Below are 20,962 nucleotides of genomic sequence, written 5' to 3'. Positions count from 1 at the left end.
AAAAAGTCATAATGGATTAAACCAGACTGAATAAAAATAGACAAAAAAACAAGGTGACACATCTATGGATTTTAGAGAAGAAAGGATCTTTTCCTTTCTTTTGTTGATTTTTTTTTTAAATTTTTTTTTTTTTTTGGTGGGCGAGGGAGGTAATTAGGTTCATTTATTTATTTATTTTAGAAGAGGTACTGGGGATTGAACCCAGGACCTCATGCATGCTAAGCATGTGCTCTACCACTTGAGCTATAGCCTCCCCCTGACTTTTTGTTTTTATTTTAAATAGGAAAACTCATTTCTATATTCTTTTTTTTTTTTAAATTTAAGTCAGTAAACATAATTGGCATTATTGTGAGTTATAGTACAAACTTGGGGTTTTATCTTCCTATATGTAGTTTGTCCTTCGATTTTCACAGCGACCTTGTGTGTATAGTTAAGAAAACAGAGGACTAAAAAAGGTGAAGTTGCCCATTAACACAGTTTTTAATAGCAAAGGCAAAATTTGAGCCTAGATTAAAAAAAAAAAAAGCAAGATTCTTCTTTTAGCCACAGTGCTACTAAACCCCAAACTACTAATGTATCTTGTCATTGGTTCACAAGGCTGACAGATCTTATCTAGCATATCCATTAAAAGTTAGCAGATAAGCAATTCTAAAAACACAAAATTAATAGTTTAACATGGAAGAATCCATGAGTGATATTAAACATATTCAGTAAATGGTATATCACAGACACCAACCAATCAGAATAGACTCCTAACTAATTAGCATGGACACAGCCTTCATAGATTCTATTATTTCTCATTACTGATTGACCCTAAAGCTCCCATTATTTATGACTGAATCTTAGGACATTCAAACTTCAGTTTGTCTGGTTCTCATTCATGCATTTTCTTTTAACATGTTCTTTCCACACATAGGTAAAAAATGTAATGAAAAATATCATGGCTGGGTTGCAACAAACCAACAGTGAAAAGATACTCCTGAGCTGGGTCCGACAATCAACTCGTAATTATCCACAGGTTAATGTCATTAACTTCACCACCAGCTGGTCTGATGGCCTGGCTTTGAACGCTCTCATCCATAGTCACAGGTAAGGAGACTACTGAGACATTGAATGATTTTTGTAAATACTGACTTAGAGACTGTTTTTTTTTTCTCCAGTATGGTTCCAGATCATTTCCCTCTATGCAACGTGTTATTTATGTTGACCATATTGCTCTAACCATCCAGTGGAATGCACTGAATAAGAGTATCCTATTTTTTATATATCACTTAGTTGTTGAAATATTAAAACTACTGCAGCATGAATGTGGTTATGGTGGGGGGAGGGGACCAACAACTTTGAAATTGAGACTCTGCCAGATAATCACGGGTATATTCTAACTTTGCTAAAAATTCAGTCTTTCTGTACAAAGTGTTAGTATTAGCCTAAACTATAGCATTCAAAATGGTTCCAGATGTTATGTGAGTGGCCATAGTAAAATTAATTACCATCATCAGATTAATAATGTGAAAAAGAAACATTTCTCTTGTCAGATCTACACTTGGATAGCAAATACTATGAGGCCTTGTGGTTTTTTTTTTTTTCTAGTATTTCAGGATTAAAAGAATTTCTGAGCATCTTAGCAACGAAGGCAAAGAGCAGACCACAATTAATTCTGACTCAGTGCTCAGAGTAGCAAAAGAAAGCAATCACTGGAACAGCAAAGCAATTTCTATAAAGCGTGAGAGAGAGTTGTTCTGTCGATCTTTATAAAAGGAACTCCGTGTGATATAGAGAACTAAATGTCCTTAACTATATTCACACTATTTTCTTAGATAACAAAATATTTGTTTGCTTTTTCTTGTATAAAGAAGCTCAGTAGATGAATTGATAACAGTTAAAGACAAATGAAAATTACACAGTAAATACATATATAATATATAAATATCTAAAGAATATATTATATGTATAATTCATTTACTCTAAGGAATATTTACTTTAGTTTTCCTCTTACTCATCTTTTTTAACTCAGCCCAATCCCCAAGGTCAAATACATTGCCTTATTAACTGTGTTTGAAATGCCCCTGGACTGCATCTTCTCTGGTTTTCAATGCAGCTTATCTTTTCTCACTTTGATCTTTCTTTTCCTGACAAGTCTAGTCTACCATTTTCCTCTGCCAGTCTTGCTTCTCGAAAAGTCCAGAATCTAAATTTTCTTCATGGTTTACCAATCTGAGAGCAAACGGAGGCTTTCTAAATAAGTGTCTTTGTCAGGTGTCTTGCTCCAGCTGGGTTTAATTAACCCCATCCAGACTGATTTTCCAGGTGAATGACTCAGCAGCATGATTTTCAAAAGGAAGCGGGCTCATACTCAATCGACATATTAAGCAATGTTAATACGTTGTTTGTCCTAAGTGTGACGTGAAGGAAAATATTCCACAGCTTGAACACAGCCAGATGAGAAGGGATAGAGACGTTCATTCTGCATTATAAGTCAGTGTTCATTTATGCAACCACATGCTTCACAGTAAGGGCTGGAACATACTGATCTTACTATTCATGTACACATTTGCAGATGAACAGAAATATTGCGGATCAGGTTATGCGGTCCTTGTTGGCTCGTTAACATTTTCTTTTCAAGTGAAAGATTTCAATCCTGCAAGCATGGTCACAGACTATCTTTGTTAATATTCTGTTTCACGATTTTTGAATATATTTGTAAGTAATACAGTAAACAAATCCCGGTTGCCCTATCATATCTTTCCCTGACCTACTCTTTGTCTCTCAAAATATCTCCATTTATGTATTCTTCTGTCATATTGAATGAATCATCAGTAACCTATTTGTACATAACATGTTACTTTTCAAAAGATTTCTCACAGTTGATAATGCTCTTTCATGAATCATCTCCCTCTTCTATTTGTCTCTGACAGATGTTCATTTGTTTATCTAAAGGAAAAAAAAAAAACTGGTTGAGGTTTCTGTTCTAGGGTGATTGTCATTGGTACACTTAGGAATGTCATTAGGTGTCCTGATTTCAAAAATGGAGTGACTAAGCTATGTAGCAAAGGCATGAACTTGATAAAGAGCATAGGAATTGACAAAGAGCCTTGTCAAAGGTTAGGCTTTTAGTGGCTTTATATCTCTTTAAAGCTAAATTTTATCTCAATATGTAGGAAATTAAAAGTATTATATTAAAACACAAGTCTACTACAGTGCAGTTAAAAGGAAGCCAGATTCTACTCTTGTGGGAAAATCAAATGATAATTGGTTAGAAATGTGCTCAAAATATGCAAATAAGTTGCAGTGAGTATAAAGTTGCAATTAAATTTTCTTCCTAATTTCTTTTAATTTATTACCATGGAAGTAACACAGCACATGGATTTAAAAAAACTGTTACACATTAGAGAGGGAGGCAAAGGACCAAAAGAAACAAAACGTGTCTTCGTGACCCCAGCCTTACCTATCACACTTTGCTTCCTAGAAGTAGTCAGTGTCAGCAACTTCTTTTATTCCTTCTGATGGTTTTCATAATTACATATATTTATTTCTTGATTAATTCATTTCTGACATGTGGATTTATTCTTTAATATGAAACCCACAAAAATTACCTCTCATTCCCATCTATTTCCTGATTTGATTACTATATTATAATTGCTTTATTCTTATAATTATTGCCTGGATGGCTTTAAATGACAGTGGTATATACCTTTTTTCATCAAGCATAGATGAGATCTGTTGACTACCTGAAATGAAGGATGAGGAAATTATCACCCTTACAGTTCCTCCTCTTTTCTCCTCTCCATCTTCCATTCTGTTATTAGATAATTATTCTTGTGTCAACAGTGCTTGTAACATTTATATCTATTCTGTAAGTATAGGTGTCCTTGGCTTGAATCTATAAATTGAAATATAACTAACCTTAGAACAAAGTAATAGTAGTTAATGCTTTTAAGCAATTATTGTTTTGTAGGCACTAAGTGAAATATCCTACCTGTTTCTCATGACATAGATACTATCATTGTCTCTGTTTCACAAATTGAGAAATTGAGGCACAGAGAGCTTCTGTGATTTACCTAAGACCGTTTGGCCTTGTCAAACTAAATAAAGAGATAAACTGAGGGGAGCTCAGCTTACCAGAAATTGAATTTATTTGGGAATAACAGAGAAACTGCAATTCAGGAAATGCACACTGTGGCAAGTTACAGCTGAGTCCGTTGAGGGTTTGGGGCAGGAGCACAAACAAGGGACAGTCCAGCCACAGTGTAAGCAGTAAGTTCATTGGCTTGAAGATGGGGAGAGATTCATAGTGGACATTCACTGATTACAAGATAAGGCTTGATCTTCTGTAAAACAGGTGTTACAGAAAATCTCTCAGTTCTTAAGTTCCATTCTTTAGAGGACATCTGTGTGAAATTCTCCATTTTATATCCTCTGGTTCCATTTTCAATTGAAATCCTTTCACAGCTAATATGTAGTAGAGCCAGAATATGAATTTTTGGAGGATTCTGCTTATGCTTGTCTACTAGGTTATGTTGTCTCATTCAGCACGATGGTTTCCTCAAAAGACTGGTGATCTTGGTTGCATGTTCTTATTTATGAGTTATGGTCTGGTTTAGCATGGAAAAGGTATGTGGCTTTCCTCTACAGTTGGTTGGTTTTACAATTCTTTATGCATTTGAAAATCATAGTTATTTTAAATGTTAATTGATTAATTTTAATTATTTAAAACATTTAATTAGATTGATTTTCATGATAGAAAAGACCTCAAAGGTCATTTAGTACAGTTCCTTCTTTTAAAAATGAAAACGCCGAAGCTCAAATAGATTATATAACTCAGATAACTCCTCACCCAGGTGATTAGTTACTGGCTTAAGTGAAGGGGAAGGGCATGAAGGGAGAAGGGCTGGAATGTGGAAGCAGTTCTATTTTTTTAATCATACTCATTTAACCTTGTTTACAGTACTGTAGGTGAGAAAACTAGTTTCCCATACTCTCTCATCTATATTCTCGTTCACTTCCATTGCTGAGAGATGGAGAAATGAAGATGAGGCAGACGTTGCATAGTGAAGTTACCATTTGCCCCACATAGTCTAGAATTTAATTTTTATTTCTGATAGTCTTTCCACTACTAGAGACAGCTCCCAATTTATACATATTTTAGGTTCTAAAAGATTGTTCATTGTTTTGGTTACCTTGGAGTACTTTCCTGAGAAGTGTACAAAATTCTGGTGGATGAAACAGGATAGGAAATGAGAATCAAAGGAGAAATGAAATTGTACCTTTATTTTATTTTTAATTTTTTTTACATTTTTAAAATTGAGTAGTAGTTATTTTACAATGTTGTGTCAAATTCCAGTGTAGAGCACAATTTTTCAGTCATTCATGAACATGTATATATTCATTGTCACATTTTTTTTTTTTGCTATGAGCTACCCCAAGATCTTGTATATATTTCCCTGTGCTATACAGTATAATCTTGTTTATCTATTCTGCATTTTAAAATCCCAGTCTGTCCCTTCCCACACCCCACTCCCTTGGCAACCACAAGTTTGTATTCTATGTCTATGAGTCTGTTTCTGTTTTGTATTTATGTTTTGTTTGTTTGTTTGTTTTTAGATTCCTCATATAAGCGATCTTATACGGTATTTTTCTTTCTCTTTCTGGCTTACTTCACTTTGAATGACATTCTCCAGGAACATCCATGTTGCTGCAAATGGCGTTATGTTTTCAGTTTTTGTGGCTGAATAGTATTCCATCATATAAATATACCACTTCTTTATTCAGTCATCTGTTGATGGACATCTAGGCTGCTTCCATGTCTTGGCTATTGTAAATAGTGCTGCTATTAACATTGGGGTGCAGGTGTCATTTTGAAGTAGGGTTCCTTATGGATATATGTCCAGGAGTGGGATTCCTGGGTCATATGGTAAGTCTATTCCTAGTCTTTTGAGGAATCTCCATACTGTTTTCCACAGTGGCTTTCCTTGCTTCCCTCTTCCACTCTTAATGATTTAGATGTCTTCTTTTACAGTTTTGTGTTTATTCTTTTTGTAATGCATGGTAGTTATGTCCTTTCCATTTATGAGTTTCTCATTTTTGTAGCATCCTGCTCCTTTTCTATTTAGAATAGACCTGTGAATATTTCTTTTAGCATGGGTTTAGTGTTGCTGAACTCTTTTAGCCTTTGCTTGTCTGCGAAGTTCTTTATCTCTCCTTCTATTCTAAAGGATAGCCTTGCTGGATAGAGTATCCTAGACTGCATCTTTTTTTTCATTCAGGACTTTGAATATATCTTGCCACTCCCTTCTGGCCTGTAGTGTTTGTGTAGAGAAATCAGCTGAGAGCCTTATGGTTCCCAGCACCGTGGTCAGGTGCTGCATTACTGCCAGGAAGGTGGGTGGCCGCCCACCCTCTCCCGGAGCTGTTTGCTTCTCTGCTCTGTGCAGCTGCCCGCTCTGACTTGGGTTGACGCTCCGAAGGTGGGCTCGGGGAAGACTGCGGAATGGCCCCGCCCCTGCTTCATGTCAAATCTAAGCTCCTTGTTTGTCTTGGTGGCGCAAGTTCTCTGAGGTGCCGGGGCAGAAAGACCCTATCTGCCTCGGGCTGTAAACAAGTCTCAGTCCTGCCTAGGACGTTGCGGAGCCTCCGGGTGCGGATTCAGGGCTCAGCCCCGCCCCCGCCCGGGTGCTGTGCACAGGGGGAGGTGGTGGCTGTGGCTGCGCCCTGCCTCTCTTCTCGCGAGAAGTGCCAGTAATGGCGCCGTGGGTCTGAGGAGAAAAAGGCTGCGGTGCCCATCCCCCCAGGGCACGCCAGCCGTGTTGCTTTGCTTTTTTCACAATTTATGGGGGACCGAGGTTGTTCTGCTCTGTATCCCCTCCAAGCCACGGCTCGCAGCACCCTGCAGTCCCCGGGACTGCGTCAATGTAGCCGGCCCAGTCCTCCGCCCGGCTCGGGCGGCCTGTCCCAGCCCCGGGGGCCTGTCCCAGCCCCAGCTGCCAGCTCGCATCTCGGGCTGGGTGTTGTGGGGACCCTTTGTGACCGTTTTACTCAGTTCTGTCGGTCAAGGGGTGCTTGGGGCAGATCTGAGCCTGGGAGGCTCCCCTTCCATCCCACTGGCCTCTCCGTTGGAGAGGGGAGACCCAGCAAACGAGCGCCAGTCCTCCTTTGCCGCTCCCTCCCCGCGGGATTGGTCCCGCACTGTTTTGCTTTTTCTTCTTTCTTTTTTCCTTTTCTCCTACCAGATTTTTGGCGTCTTTGTCTTTCGAAGAGGGCGATGTTCTGTTGGAGTTTGGCAGGTGCTCTGGTTGGCTGAGTGGGTCTGTAGATGTGAGTCTTGGTGTATTTGTGGGAGAGGGTGAGCTACAAGCGTCCTCCTACTCCGCCATCTTGCTTTTCTCCTACAAAGCTCTGTACCTTTATTATAAAGTATGACTTTGATAAATAGCAGTTAAGCCCATTCTTGAAATGTCTTCTCTTGCAGAGCATAAGTTCTTAAGCAGGAGTCCATGGACAGACCCAAATGTCCTAAAATTCTACACAAATTCTATTTAAAGATATGGACATGTATTTTGTCTGGGTTGAAGTTTCATAGCACTGATCAGATTTTCAAAAGTATCTGAGATCCAGGAAAGGTGAAAACCATTTAAGTAATGGGTTTCCAATGTTGTTGGGATAAATTGTAATTCTTTAATAGCCAAGGCCTTTTGCAAACTCATCTCAATCCCCCATCCTAACCATATCTCCCCATGTTAAACCTTATTTGATATCAGAAATCTCCCAGTGGAGCCAGCCAGGCCTGTGAGGTCTTGACTGAACACATCTTGCTTTTTCCTTCCCTAAGAACTTTGATTCTCTAATATCCAAACAACTTAGGATTCTATTCTCAAGCACTTTTCTTAAATCTAAACCCAGACCACCATTTAAGACTCCCTTAAGCCTCAAAAACCTTTCCTGACCTTTTCTAATTTTAGAAAACCTTATATATTATTATCTGTATTTTTCACACTTAGAATTTACTTAATTTATGATATATGCATTTTTACCTCATTAGATTTAAAATACGTATGGATAAGAAATGCTTCTTACATGACTTTGTGTTTTCTCCATTATCAAATAAAATTATATTCATACAGTATGTTCTCATCCATTCTCTGGTATTAGCAATAAATATTGAGCCCCTCCTATGTGTCAGGCTGGGTTTCTAGAAGTGAACAGAACTAGTAAAAAAGTTCTGTATCCTACATTCCAGTGGGGTAAATGGATAAATTGGTAACTTTACTTAAATGGATAATATGTTGAATAGTGTAAGTGCTAATGAGAAAAATATAAACCAATTAAGAGGGATAGGAAATGAATATGTGTAAGTGTGATTTGGGAGAATATAATTTTAGATGATGGGGAGGGCAGGGAGGCATTCGGCACTCATCAATAATGTGACTTTTGAGTAAAGACCCAAAGGAAGTGGAGGAGTGAGCCATGTGGGTGTCTCGGGGAAGATAAATTCAGACATAGAGAATAGCAGGTGCAAAGGAGGGAATTATCTCGCCTGCTTGAGGAATATGAGAGAGGCAAGAAATAAAATCAGAAATTTAATGAGAAGCCAGACCATGTAGGGCCTTTAAAGTCACAGTTAAATCAGTGAATTTTACTCCTCCAATAGCAAGGATTTGAGAAGGTGATGATGAAACATTTTAACAGATCACTCTGACAGCTCTGCTGAGAGCAGATTAACAAGGGCAAGGGTGGGAGAGGGGAGCAAGTTAGAAAGCTAACGTAATAATCTGTGCAAGCTAAACTGATAGCAGCGAGGATAGTGTGAAGTGGTCATATTTCCAACTAAGTGTTGTATGAGAGTAAAAGTCATCAAAGTTGACTCCAAGGTTTCTACTGAGCAACGGCAAATTTGCCCCCATCATTGATTGTTGAGGAAGGAAGAACTGTAAGAGAAGTAGGTGGGTTTGGGGTAGTGCCATGGGGATGGATCAGAAGCTCAGTTTTGGACACTTTGAGTCTTGTGATGACTCTAAGTAGAGATACTGAGTAAGCAGATGAATCTAGAGTCTGGACTTCAGGGAAAAGGTCTGGGCTAGGCTTATAGAATTGGAAGAGCAAATGGCTGGTATTCAAATCCGTGAGATTGGATGAGATGAACACATTTTGTTGCTTGAATAAGGTAGAATAAGTTCTCCTTTGTTTCTTCAGGATTTTTAATTAAAAGTGTGACTTGTTTAAATGAGTAATGATATTGTGGGGTAGTGAAGAGTAACACTTAGCTCTTAAGGAATGTGGACATGGGTTGTCAATCAAAAATCAGAGTTGAAGTGAATCTCATGAAACTTTTAAAATTGATTTATACTTGTCTTTGTATTTGTGTGTGTTTCAGGCCAGACCTGTTTGATTGGAATAGTGTGGTTTGCCAGCAGTCAGCCACACAACGACTGGAACACGCATTCAACATCGCCAAATATCAGTTAGGCATAGAGAAACTACTGGATCCTGAAGGTTGGTACATTTCTTGACTACCACTGTTTTCAGTATAGTTTAATGTCCATCATCTCAGACTTAACATTTCCACAAACTAAGCACAAAATAGGAACTATATGTGGTGTATTTTTCTGTATTCCAGGTGTGTTTAAAACGTTGTCTCCTAAAGTATATTGTGAATTGTCCTATATGATTTTAGTTCTCAGAATGCTAATATCTAAAATTAAAATGTAAAACTTTAGGGAAAAAATTTCAAACTTTTAGAATGTAAGTGCCTCATGGATGAAGTATACTGCATTTAGAGTACATTGACTCCAAAAAGTTCATGTTTTGCTTGTTCTACCAAGAGACTTGATGGACTAATCAGCTATAATTAATTAGCTACTCTTGCCAGTTTCATTCATACACTCTATAAAAGGCAGCATGGTTTACTGTTTAAATTAGGAAATCTATTCCTGGCGCCGATTCTCTTATAATGTGTCACTCTGGGGGAAGTCCTCCATTGAATGGTTATTCATTTTCTGTTGAGTTGGCAAGCAGCACTGTATTTATATAGTTATAATATTACACTTAAGTAAGTTTCATTCTTATCTCTCGTGCTACCTAGTTGTATCTTACAGACACGTGGATTAGAGGGATAGTGATTCCTGACCTCTGCTTTTCTTCTAGCCCATGGGGCACTTTTTTTGTTTGCCAACTTGTTTTGAAATCACAGACTCTGTTCTCACTTTCTTGAGGCTTTACCACACTCTAACCCAGAAGTTGACGAAACAGTGTTAGGGGGATTTGATATCTGTGGTATAATCAAGCTGCTATTTGGGCAGGGTTATATAATTCTGTGGTCTTTGAAATATTGAATCAATACCAACTGAGGAGATCCTTGAGTGGTGGTGATAGGTCCCATCAGGAAAAGTTCAGAAATAACTCAGAGGATAGCCTTTCACTGATGAATTAATCACCAAGCAGAATCTAATCCTCAGTGTTACTGATCCAGGAACCTGATTGCCTCGTCTTATTGATAGCATATCTATATGGTGGTGGTAGTGGTGGGGGAGTTGACTTTAGACAAACTGAAAAAAGGATATAACAATCAAAATGGAAGCTCGGTTATTTTAAATGAGATGTTTAAGTGTCTATTACAAGAATACCCATATATAATTGACCAAGATATTTCCCTCGATAAGCACATGGATTTGGGAAGGGAAAATTATAGCAATACAATGTGTTTGTGAAGTTGGAATCAGATTAAGTTCATTAGAAGTGTTTCTTCTCCTTTAGATAATGCATGACTTGTTGCTTCAGTAGATGATCAACATCCTTCCTGCTCCAGTTTACCTCTAAGGGAGAAATTGTATCAATCTTATTTCCTTGTTTTGCAGGATTAGGGGGTAGTTTACCTCCCTACTGACTATTAGTGCTGATTTACATGTTTTTTCATACTCCAGTGAGATAGAGTGGGCAGATGTAATGAAAAGATAACTCCAACCCCTTAGGATAAGAGCTGCAGTGTATGAATTTGAAGGATAAGCCTATTAATAGTTTTTTTCCCCTTTTTAAATTGAAATGTAGTCAGTGTACAATGTTATGTTAACTTCTGGCATGCAGCACAATGTTCCAGTCATACATATACATACATATATTCCTTTCCATATTTTTTGATGGTTATCTTGTTTCTTTTTTAAAATTATTTATTTATTTTTATTTTTTAAACATTTTTATTGAGTTATAGTCATTTTGCAATGTTGTGTCAATCTCCATTGTAGAGCACAATTTTTCAGTTATACATGAACATTCATTGTCACATTCTTTTTTGCTATGAGCTACCAAAAATCTTGTATATATTTCCCTGTACTATACTGTATAATCTTGTTTATCTATTCTACATATGCCTACAAATTTTATCTACAATTTTAAAATCCCAGTCTACCCCTTCCCACCCCTCCATATTCTTTTTTACCATAGGTTACCACAAGATATTGAATATAGTTCCCTGTGCTATACAGTAGAAACTTGTTTATGATTTTCATTAAATCCACATATGGGTAGTCAGTTCCTGTTATCTGGGATGTATGCTCTAATTACTCTTGTGTGTACCCTATCCTTTCATAAAATAGTAAGTCTAAATTTAATAGATCTTTTTCTTTTTAAGTGATAAAATGGCTTTTGATCTCTAAGTCTTCCTTTGAATCGATGAAGCAGGGGTACCTAGATAGGTCTCCGCATCATAATCACAAAAGTAGACTGATGAGATTATCATCAAAAAAGGGTGGTTACATAAATAATGTATTTCATAGCATTGAATAGCCTGATATACCCAATTCCATATGTTCTAAATGGAAAGTGTATGTTGAAATGCATGTCATTGAGGCTGTATGAACAGCATTATAATGTCTCAAACTTGAAAACTCAAAGTCAACCAAATATAATATGAAATATAAGCTGATTAATAGAGAGTAAACCACTGGTTATGGTTTCATTTTGCCAATGAACTCTTCGATCTGAAAGCCTTTTCTGCTTATGGTCTCCTTTCCAATTCAAAGAGCATTCTTTCTCTTAAAATGCTTTATTAAAGTTTTTTATGGCTGTAAAAAAGATGAGGATTCAGCATAAATCTTATGTTATATTTTTAGTTATCAGTTCCTGTCAGTGTGTGAGGGAAGTACCCAAAAATACATTAAAAAATCATTGGTCAATATTTTTCAAGAGATGATATCAATGATAATTGAAAGAAAAATGCATTAAGTTGTGAAAATTTTTATTGATTTGTAGTCACAAAAGACAGACTAGCATCTCAGAATCTTAAGACTTAGAATAGTCTCTTCTGTTGTTATCTAACAGGGGAGATTCATGGACTTCTTTCTTGCCCTGTATAGTAATTACCTTTGAGAAGTTCATATTTTTATTTAACCAAATATTGGTTCTTTAGCTTATGCATGATAATGTGAGCTCTTCTCGAAAGCAATTTTCATTTCATATCTCATATGCCCCTTAGGAGGTTAATGAAACATTTAGCTTTATATTTGGGGAGATTTTTATTATTGGGGGATTGAAGTTATATTTGGCTTAAAAAATACTTCCCAATAATTTTTTTGGGGGGGAATTTTAAACATATACTTTGTTGATTGGGTTGATTTACAAATTAAAAAGTCATTGAAATATAATTTGGAGGTTTTCATATCTTGCGTATATCAGCTTTGTTTGGCCTTAACTGGTGTTTTGAGGCCTAAGGTTTGGTTTTAAGTGGAATTGCCTTTTGAAATGAGTAGCAGTAGACATTAGCATAAGCATTTCAGGAGCCGGTTTTGGTGTGTTTAAATGTTAACATACGCAAAAATAAGTACTGTAGGATAAAATTATTTAATAATTTATACATCTTTATGTTCATAGATATAAAATGTTTATCGCCTTCAAATAGATCCTATTGTGAATCATTTGATTCACTTTCTATCATGATTTCCGTGTAAGACATGCCCTGTATGAGTGCGTGCATTGTGGGTTTCATTACATTGTTTGCTTCCCTGAGTTTCAAACAAGTTGGTGTGTTTACAAATCCCCACAACACTTTCTGCATTAAGAGAATGCTTTGTCAGCTTTTCCTTGTGAATAACAAAGTTAAGATGTTCTTTTTAAAGGGATTAAAAAAAATCAGGGATGAAAATTTGTACCAGTTCCAGATAACTTTTACATTTCAGGGTAGTAGTTCATTTCCATTTGGGGTCTGCGGTATGATGTGCAAGTACCTCAGTTGTTTACCAGGGTAACTTCAGGATGAAAAGTGAATGATGAGAGTCGATGGTGATGAACAGTAGGGCTTTCGAGAAGTAGTGTATCCTCAAAATGACATTCACAAACCAATTAGTTTGGTTTTAATCCCACTTCATTTTAACTTCTTGAGGATGATAACACAGATTCTATTTTCTGCTTGGCTAATCCCTGCGTCACTCTTCAGTTGTTTTTAGAGTGTTCTTTTCCAAGAATTTGCTCTGCCTTTTGGAAACTTTTACCGAATGGTCTCAGACATCACTTTGCATGCATACAGTTTATTAGTCTTTAAAAAATGTTCAAGAGAAAATATATAGCATTTGCTATGAAAGAGAAGAAAGTCCTTAAAGCCTTTTATTTGGGATTGATATCAATTGTTTGAGCAAGTTTTTTTTTTCTTACGTCTTTGTTCCATTCATCGTATTTTGATACCGTAACAACAAGAAATGATGATAAGTAGTTTACATTAACTTAAAATGGAAGGAGTAAAATCATACCAACTCAGAAGGATATTATTAACTTAAATAACTCGAACTTTCTATGTACAGGCACACTCATTTCATATCATTTAGATTATTTTTTTCCCCTAGAACCCATTGTGGAATACCTTTGTTTTCAGAGAATGTAATGAGGTTGGAATATATTGGTGTTCCTCATGTGTATAACATGTTAAGTAAAAGTTGTTATTGTAAATATCTCACATTCTTTAGAGCAAAACTGTGCAGTGCAAAATGCTCTTACTTCCATATATTAAAAATATTTTATCATACTTATGAGAATAAAAATGGCCCTTGCCCTTTTGACAAGGTAACTTGTACAAAATATATATTCTTTTGTATTGTTTTGTATTATTGATTTATATCATTATCTCTGACAGAGTCTTTAGAGATATTACAATTTGTACGTATCTAAAACTAAATCCCAAGTTTCTTGGAAGAAAAGTTCTTAGTCTAGTTATTCTGCTGTGGAAAATAGAAAGTACCATCAACTGCTTATGCAGATATGATAATAGCAGAATAATGTTTCTATTATATCAGCAGGAGATCACTTTTTCCAGGGTTTCTTTTTTAAAGAAACAAGATCATTAAAACCAAATTATACAATTTAATAGTGTTAAATGTAATAATAATGAAAATATTTCTTTAATTTTGCACTTCAGTGGATTGCAGTTGAAATGAGCTAATTAGAGATGGCGTTAGTGTATTCGCAAAGGAATGGGCTACATTAGTAGATTTAGTGTTGCCATCTCATTTGCTTAACGTATATTCAGCATAACCTTTTAGCCAAGGAATTTGGGAAATACTGTGTTAAATAATTTAAATATATACTTTTATTAGTATTGCTTAGAACAGAGACTAGCATCAATACATAATGAGGCTTTAGAAGAACTAATGGCTGATGTAGAAGTCCAAAGAAATGTGATTAGCATATTCCTAGCCTGCATTTCATTAGAGTAAGGGTACTTATTAGAATATCCTTGGCTATTTTTAAGTTTTGTCCTGAACCTTCCTTGTTTTATGCTTCTTTTTTCCATGGGCTGATACATTGCATAACTAGCCTTGACTATCCACTGCTGCTTTAATATACTTTAACTCATTTGAGTTATAGATGACTTTACCAAAATATCTGGAGGCATCATCAAATTTATCACTGCTACTGTAGAAGAAAAATGTTTAAGGGACAATGTATTGTAATACATAGCAAAATAAATAAATGAAAACTGTCTACATGGGTAAAAAGTTATCAATAATAGTATACAAATATTAGTATAAAAATGAGGATAAAGATATTATGTTAATATTGTGATACAGGGGATTATATTACCATTAAGATATTACTGTTGCAATCTCCTGTTTCCTGATGGAGAACTTTCAAATTGCTTATCATAATAGAAGTTTAAAAAATAAAGATGTTAATATGTACTTTACAGTTGTCTGAAAAGCAAACAAAGACATTAGAGATGGGGGCAGATGGGAAAGAATGAATTTAGTGTCTCTTTAATATCCTGTCTTCTACTTTATTCTCAGTTCAGATAACGTAGAAACTGAATATTTTCAGGACAATTTAAACCAATCACTTATAAATTGAAGTGACTTTTTGTTCTGCTGATCCATTTCAGTTTGAATGACTGAAATAATTGAACGTAATTGTCCCAAATTCACCCATTTAGACAATAAGGAGACCTGCAAAACATTAAAAACGGTATCTCTGTGTGTGCATGGCCTGAATTTACCATTTATACCATGATTTGGTGTTTTCTACTAATCTTTATATTCTTTTATAATTTATCACAATTCTGACTTTATGGAAAATGGTCAGCCAATTTATATTTTTAATCTCTCTTAGGGGCTTATTTGTTAAAATGAGTATTATTCATTGTTATAGATAAGTAATGTAGTTTCTCACTTGATTGTGGAATTTAAATAATGAAATATAATTTAATCATGTGATTTAAGATTTGTATTATGGATAAAGTTCTATACCAATTAATTCAGAAGCATTTGAGTATAATCCTTGCCCAGATAACTGAGACTCTCTTTTTAATTATTTGTACCAAGATGTTTTTTGTGACTTTTTTAAGGGGGGGAACATAACATCCTAGGGCGATACAGTCACAATAAATGATATTTACTGACTGACAAGACTTCTATAAATTATTTAAATAGTTGAGAAATGCTCCAATTCAGCACTGTGTTCTAATACTGAATGACACATCACGGATGTTTTGTGGGTGATGTCACCAGGTATATCATCACTAGGAGTCCATTAGACTGTTAAGGAAATATATTAGAAAAAAAATTTGTTGCTCCTTTGTTCCTGATTTTAATAAGAGTCAAATCTGAGGTAACAAATGAGATATTAGGAAGTTTGAGTAATTAAAGTGTTCCATAGTTGATATTTGTGTTTATTTATCATGGAAAGGCATAGCCTTATTTGAAAGCATTTTAATATTTAGACAATTATAGAAAATGATAATAACATGGCATAAATAGTTTTAAAATAATTCTGTGAGATTTAAATAAAATCGATGATCGAAAGTAAAGCATATATTGCTTATAGTTGGGACATTTTTGTTCATTTCACAATCTTCAAAATGGAATTAATTGTCTGATTTTAAAAAATAGGAGATATCACAGAATTTGCAAATGAATATCTGAAAACCTTAAAATTGAGTAGTAGGAAAATAGGTATTAGGTTGGTACATATGTTTTCCAGTTAAATAATCTCTCTATATAAAAATGCATGGGAAGTTTAACTGCTGGAATATGAAATATAAGATGAAAGTATAGTAGTTTACAATAGTATTTGGATAAAAGAGTAATATACTGGAGTCTTGGTTAATGCATTTTAATTCTTAAAACATGATAGTTTCATTCACATAAAAATGGGATTTAATCCTTGTGAAAGAAACCAGAGGCTTTACAATAGTCTTGTGATTATACTTAAAAATGATACACTGCATTCTTAGATTTACTGACTTATGGCAAACTTATGGGGTTAGTGGGTCGTATGCTGTCTACTTGAGAGATGAGAAAACTGTAACATCTATGAAGTGCTTGGAAATGTTATGTTGAATTAGAATTTAATAAGGTGCTTGAAACCCAGTGTTTTTACTTTTTAGAAATAATCAATTTTTCTGTAGTATCATTCTTGTGAGTCTTTTTTTTTTTTAACATTGCAGAGTAAACTTTTATCTCAAATCGATGCATGCTTTTCCCCTAAAAATATTTTTCTAATTTATCACCAGTGTTATAAATTCAAATATGCAAAGTTCCTTTTAGTAAAATATAACTAAAATTTAAGTAGGACGACCATGTTTTAGGAACCTCACATTTTTTTTGCACACTAATTCCAGGGTAGTTTATCCTTTTGTAGATGGAAAAACTGAGGCTTAGAGAGGTTTACTAAAGCCAAGATCACACTGCCAATAGAAAAATGAGATGGAATAAAATCCAAGTTTACCTCGTCTCAGTCCATTTTCTTTCCAAGAAGACTGCCCAGTAAAATCACCTGGGAAGATGATAAGAAACTGAGGTTGGAGCAGATACTCTGATTTTATTGGTCTGAGATAGGGCCCTAACGCCAGCAATTTTTAGAAGCTCATCAGGTGAGACTGTCATATAGCCAAGATAAAAGTAGGACAATAGCACTATTGTTTCCATAGGTATGTCTTTTTAGAGGATAAAACCCAAAATCTGTTGTCCCAGGGTTTTTTAAGACCTCTAGCATTTTCTTCCTCAAGAGGTGACTAAGCCTGCTGTTCAAATCTTCAATTACTGGAGCCTTGCTTATTGCTAACAGGCCTGTCGTTAATGAGAAATGGTTCGTCCACCAGATAAAATAGAAATAGACTAGCTGTCACATAAGACTGGCTACCAAAAACGTTCTCTTTAGGATTAAGGGACTTGCCTGATCTGCCATCTGCACAGTTCTCTCTCTCCATCCCTTCTTCTGTTTATTATTTCACGGCTGTGTTTGTAATAGAATGGTGCTTTCATGCAAACACTGATTCCACCAAAGCGTTGTCCAGGACAACCTGTGTGCAGAGGTGGTCCTTGGCTCTTTGTCCTTTTATTTCTCCTTTTCTCTCTTCTGCTCTCACTTTGATCCTAATTGGTATCCCTGTGCCCTGTCATCAGGGGTTTGATAATCATTTTTTCAGCCAGTAAATATCTCTTTCATTGGCACAACTGATAAAGCCTCTTATTTTGGAGGAATTTTTAATAATAGCAAAGGGGTAATAATAGAAAAGTAAAGAAAACAGTTAAAAATGGCAGGAAGGTAATTTTTTCAAAGGACAAGTTAGTGATCCTATAAATCCATTTAGAAGAAGCAGATGGCTTTAGTTACCTTCATGATCTCTGATATTAATGCCAGAAGTAGGTTGGCTTTAATCACAAGCCATTTCTCTAGGATTAGTTTTGGTAAACCGTCTGTATTTCATCCAGATATATGACTTTTAGTGACAGGATATGACGCTTATTGGAGCCTGCGGTATCATTGTGGTTGTGAGGGCATTAAATTGGCAGTTTTACTCACAGATGAAATGGAATCCAAGCTAATACTCCATTTACTTAGCTGTATAGAAGAATGCAAGGTAGGAGATATACTGGCATGGACTCTATGTATTGAGTGGCTCTGAAGCACCCAAAACACGCACATCTGTCTCTCATCGAAATGAGGCAAGAGCCAAGGTCACTGTGGGCTGCTTGATGCAGAGAAGCTAGAGCTCAATTTCCCAACAATAGGGAATGGCATTTTAGTAACAGAGGATACAGGCCTCCATGTCAGTTCACAGCCCCTCTCCCCCACTGGCCTAAAAGCAGTTCTACCTAGCAAACAAAAGACACACAACATTCCACGATTATCTTGACTCCATAATTCTAGGAAAACAAGATTCTCTGGTCATTTTCCCAGGCAAGCTTAGGCCTGATGTTAACCTTTTATTCATAGAGCCAACTAGCCTTGGGGTTGAAATCCTATTTCTGCCTTTATTAGTTATATGGCCCTGGGAAACTTTCTGAACCTCAGTTTTGCTCATGTGCAAAGGAGAATAGTATCTACCTCAGACAGTTACTGCAAGGGTTAAGTTAAGTAGTGCCTATTAAGTATTTAGCCTGTAATATGTATTCAGAAACAGCCGCTAAACATACATGAAGTGTCTGGAATATTGCAAGAGTTAAATGTTGCTTCCCTTTCTGTTTCTATAAATTACCTTCATTGGGGAGAGCAGGTCTTCCTAATTATTTTGCCTGCCTCTCAGAAATGCTGACTCTCCCCAAATTAAATAATTCCCCTTTTGAAATCATACTGTTCTTCCTGTAACCTTCCTACTCATTCCAGTTTCCAGACCTGAGGGATATTGCTGGTTCACAGCTGGATTTCTAGATAGTAGTCCTTGACCTTTTGAGTTCCAGAATATTACCTAATACTTCATAGTAAACTTGAACTACATCTTGAGTTCCTCAGTGGTGACATTACACACACACACGTACACACACATACCCATGCACAGCCTCAGTTACACTGAAGATTTTTAACAAGTCTCCTGAAGACTTGTTCATAGTTATAATACCTTATTCCTGTAACTGTCATTATTTGTAAGATGCTAATTAGCACACTTGCGAAAATACAAGGAGTTTTTCTTCTGTGACCATAACTTTATTTAACAATATGTGGGTGGTTGAACTGGTTCCCAAAAATCTCATAAAACCTCTTTCTCTTCTGAAACCTGGAGTAGCATTTGTACAGAAATGTTGATGTGCTCTGGTATAGTATTTACTGAACATTTATAAGTGCTAGGCAAAGTAATTAGCATTTTATAAGTATAATTTTATGTTATCCCATAACACCTCTAGGAGGTAGCACTATTATTATGACCATTTACAACTGAAGATTTTAAGTAACTATCCCACATCATTGAGCTCGTAAGTTGGAGTTGAGAGTCCCTGCTTGTAACTACTGCAGAAAATAATTGTAATGCTGAATATTTCTGCCCTCTTCCCTGAATTTTTTTTCTTTGCATTGATTAAAAAGTTGCTGTCTTTGCTACATAGCTAATTGACTTTCTTTTCAAATGGAGGGACATCAATCAATTATAATGGTGCTGAAAATAAGTGCAAAAATCACACAAACAGGAACCAGACTAAGATACTGGATTCTGTCTTCTTACTATGATATCTCCCTCAGAGGATAGATAGTTAAATAATTAATCAAAGTGGAAGGATGTTTACAAACCTTGCAAGTTTCGGATCCTAGCCAAGCCACGCTAAAGTTATCAAAGGGAAATACTAACCAGTTACGAGTATATTCCCTTCTACTCTTCCTCTTGGTTGACTCTAGATGGAAAAGGCATCTCTTAAGGCATGCAAAAACCTCTCACTGTCTCAAATGTTTCCTCATTAGCTTGTGGTGTGGACATTTCTTATCTAGATTGAAATCCCTAAAATATGGATTAGCCGAGAGGGAGGGAGAGAGAGAGAGAGACAGACAGACAAAGAGAGAAAATCCTAAGGAGGGCTATGTAAAAATGTGTATTTTACCTAGGCTTGAATATCTAAGTTTCTCTGTATGGCACTTTTTTTTGCAAGGATTTATTATTTGAGCCACTTGAGAACTTGGGTCTATATAGAATCAGCTGGACAAGTGAACTCCTTGGAAAAGTGTTTTAAAAATTGTTTCATAAACGTTCTATCAATAGAGATACTGTAGGTGAAGGCATTTAAAGTGGAATGAATATACACGCATGCCTCAGGGAAAGAAGTTGATCTTTTGAAATCTCTTGAGAATTGTTTCATTTAAAATTAATATTATTCAGTAGGCAAGAGTCTGTGGTGAAGCGCCTCATGTCACCTAAAACATAGTAATAGACCATGATATTGGTGTAGTTGTTGCTAATCCAGGGGAGTCTGAGCATAGACAGCAGGAAGTAGGGAAAGACTAGTCTAGACCAGAAAGAATCATTGAACACTTGGGTATTTGGAGAACCGTGGTTCAGGAACCAGGTTAAAAAAGGCTACAAGTAAGGATGAATCTCACCCACATCAAAATATAACAAATAGAAAAATGAATATGACATAAGCTCCTGGATAAAAATTAAACAAAAATGTATGGAATTTCCTCTGTACTATTGTATCTCCAATTTTTCTTCCACCAAAACATACAAGAACTGCGTGTGAAAAATGAGGGGAAAAAAAACTGTAAAATATTAAGGAACTAGGAGATAAGAAAC

The 20,962-nt window shown here is 35.9% G+C and overlaps 1 protein-coding gene across 1 annotated transcript in view; it reads left to right on the top strand.

The window, feature by feature from the left end:
* The window catches only part of LOC102504131 (dystrophin-like), a 562,607-nt gene that overhangs the window by 382,608 nt on the left and 159,037 nt on the right, over positions 1-20,962 (top strand). The window contains exons 6-7 of the mRNA XM_032474646.1: positions 917-1,089; positions 9,368-9,486. Coding sequence (XP_032330537.1) covers positions 917-1,089; positions 9,368-9,486 — 292 coding nt within the window. The remainder of the gene's footprint in view (positions 1-916; positions 1,090-9,367; positions 9,487-20,962) is intronic.

Source organism: Camelus ferus, chromosome X (assembly GCF_009834535.1).
Source record: "Camelus ferus isolate YT-003-E chromosome X, BCGSAC_Cfer_1.0, whole genome shotgun sequence".
NCBI lineage: Eukaryota > Metazoa > Chordata > Mammalia > Artiodactyla > Camelidae > Camelus > Camelus ferus.
The sequence above is the reverse complement of the archived record's forward strand: the minus strand, read 5'-3'. Positions and strand labels throughout refer to the sequence as shown.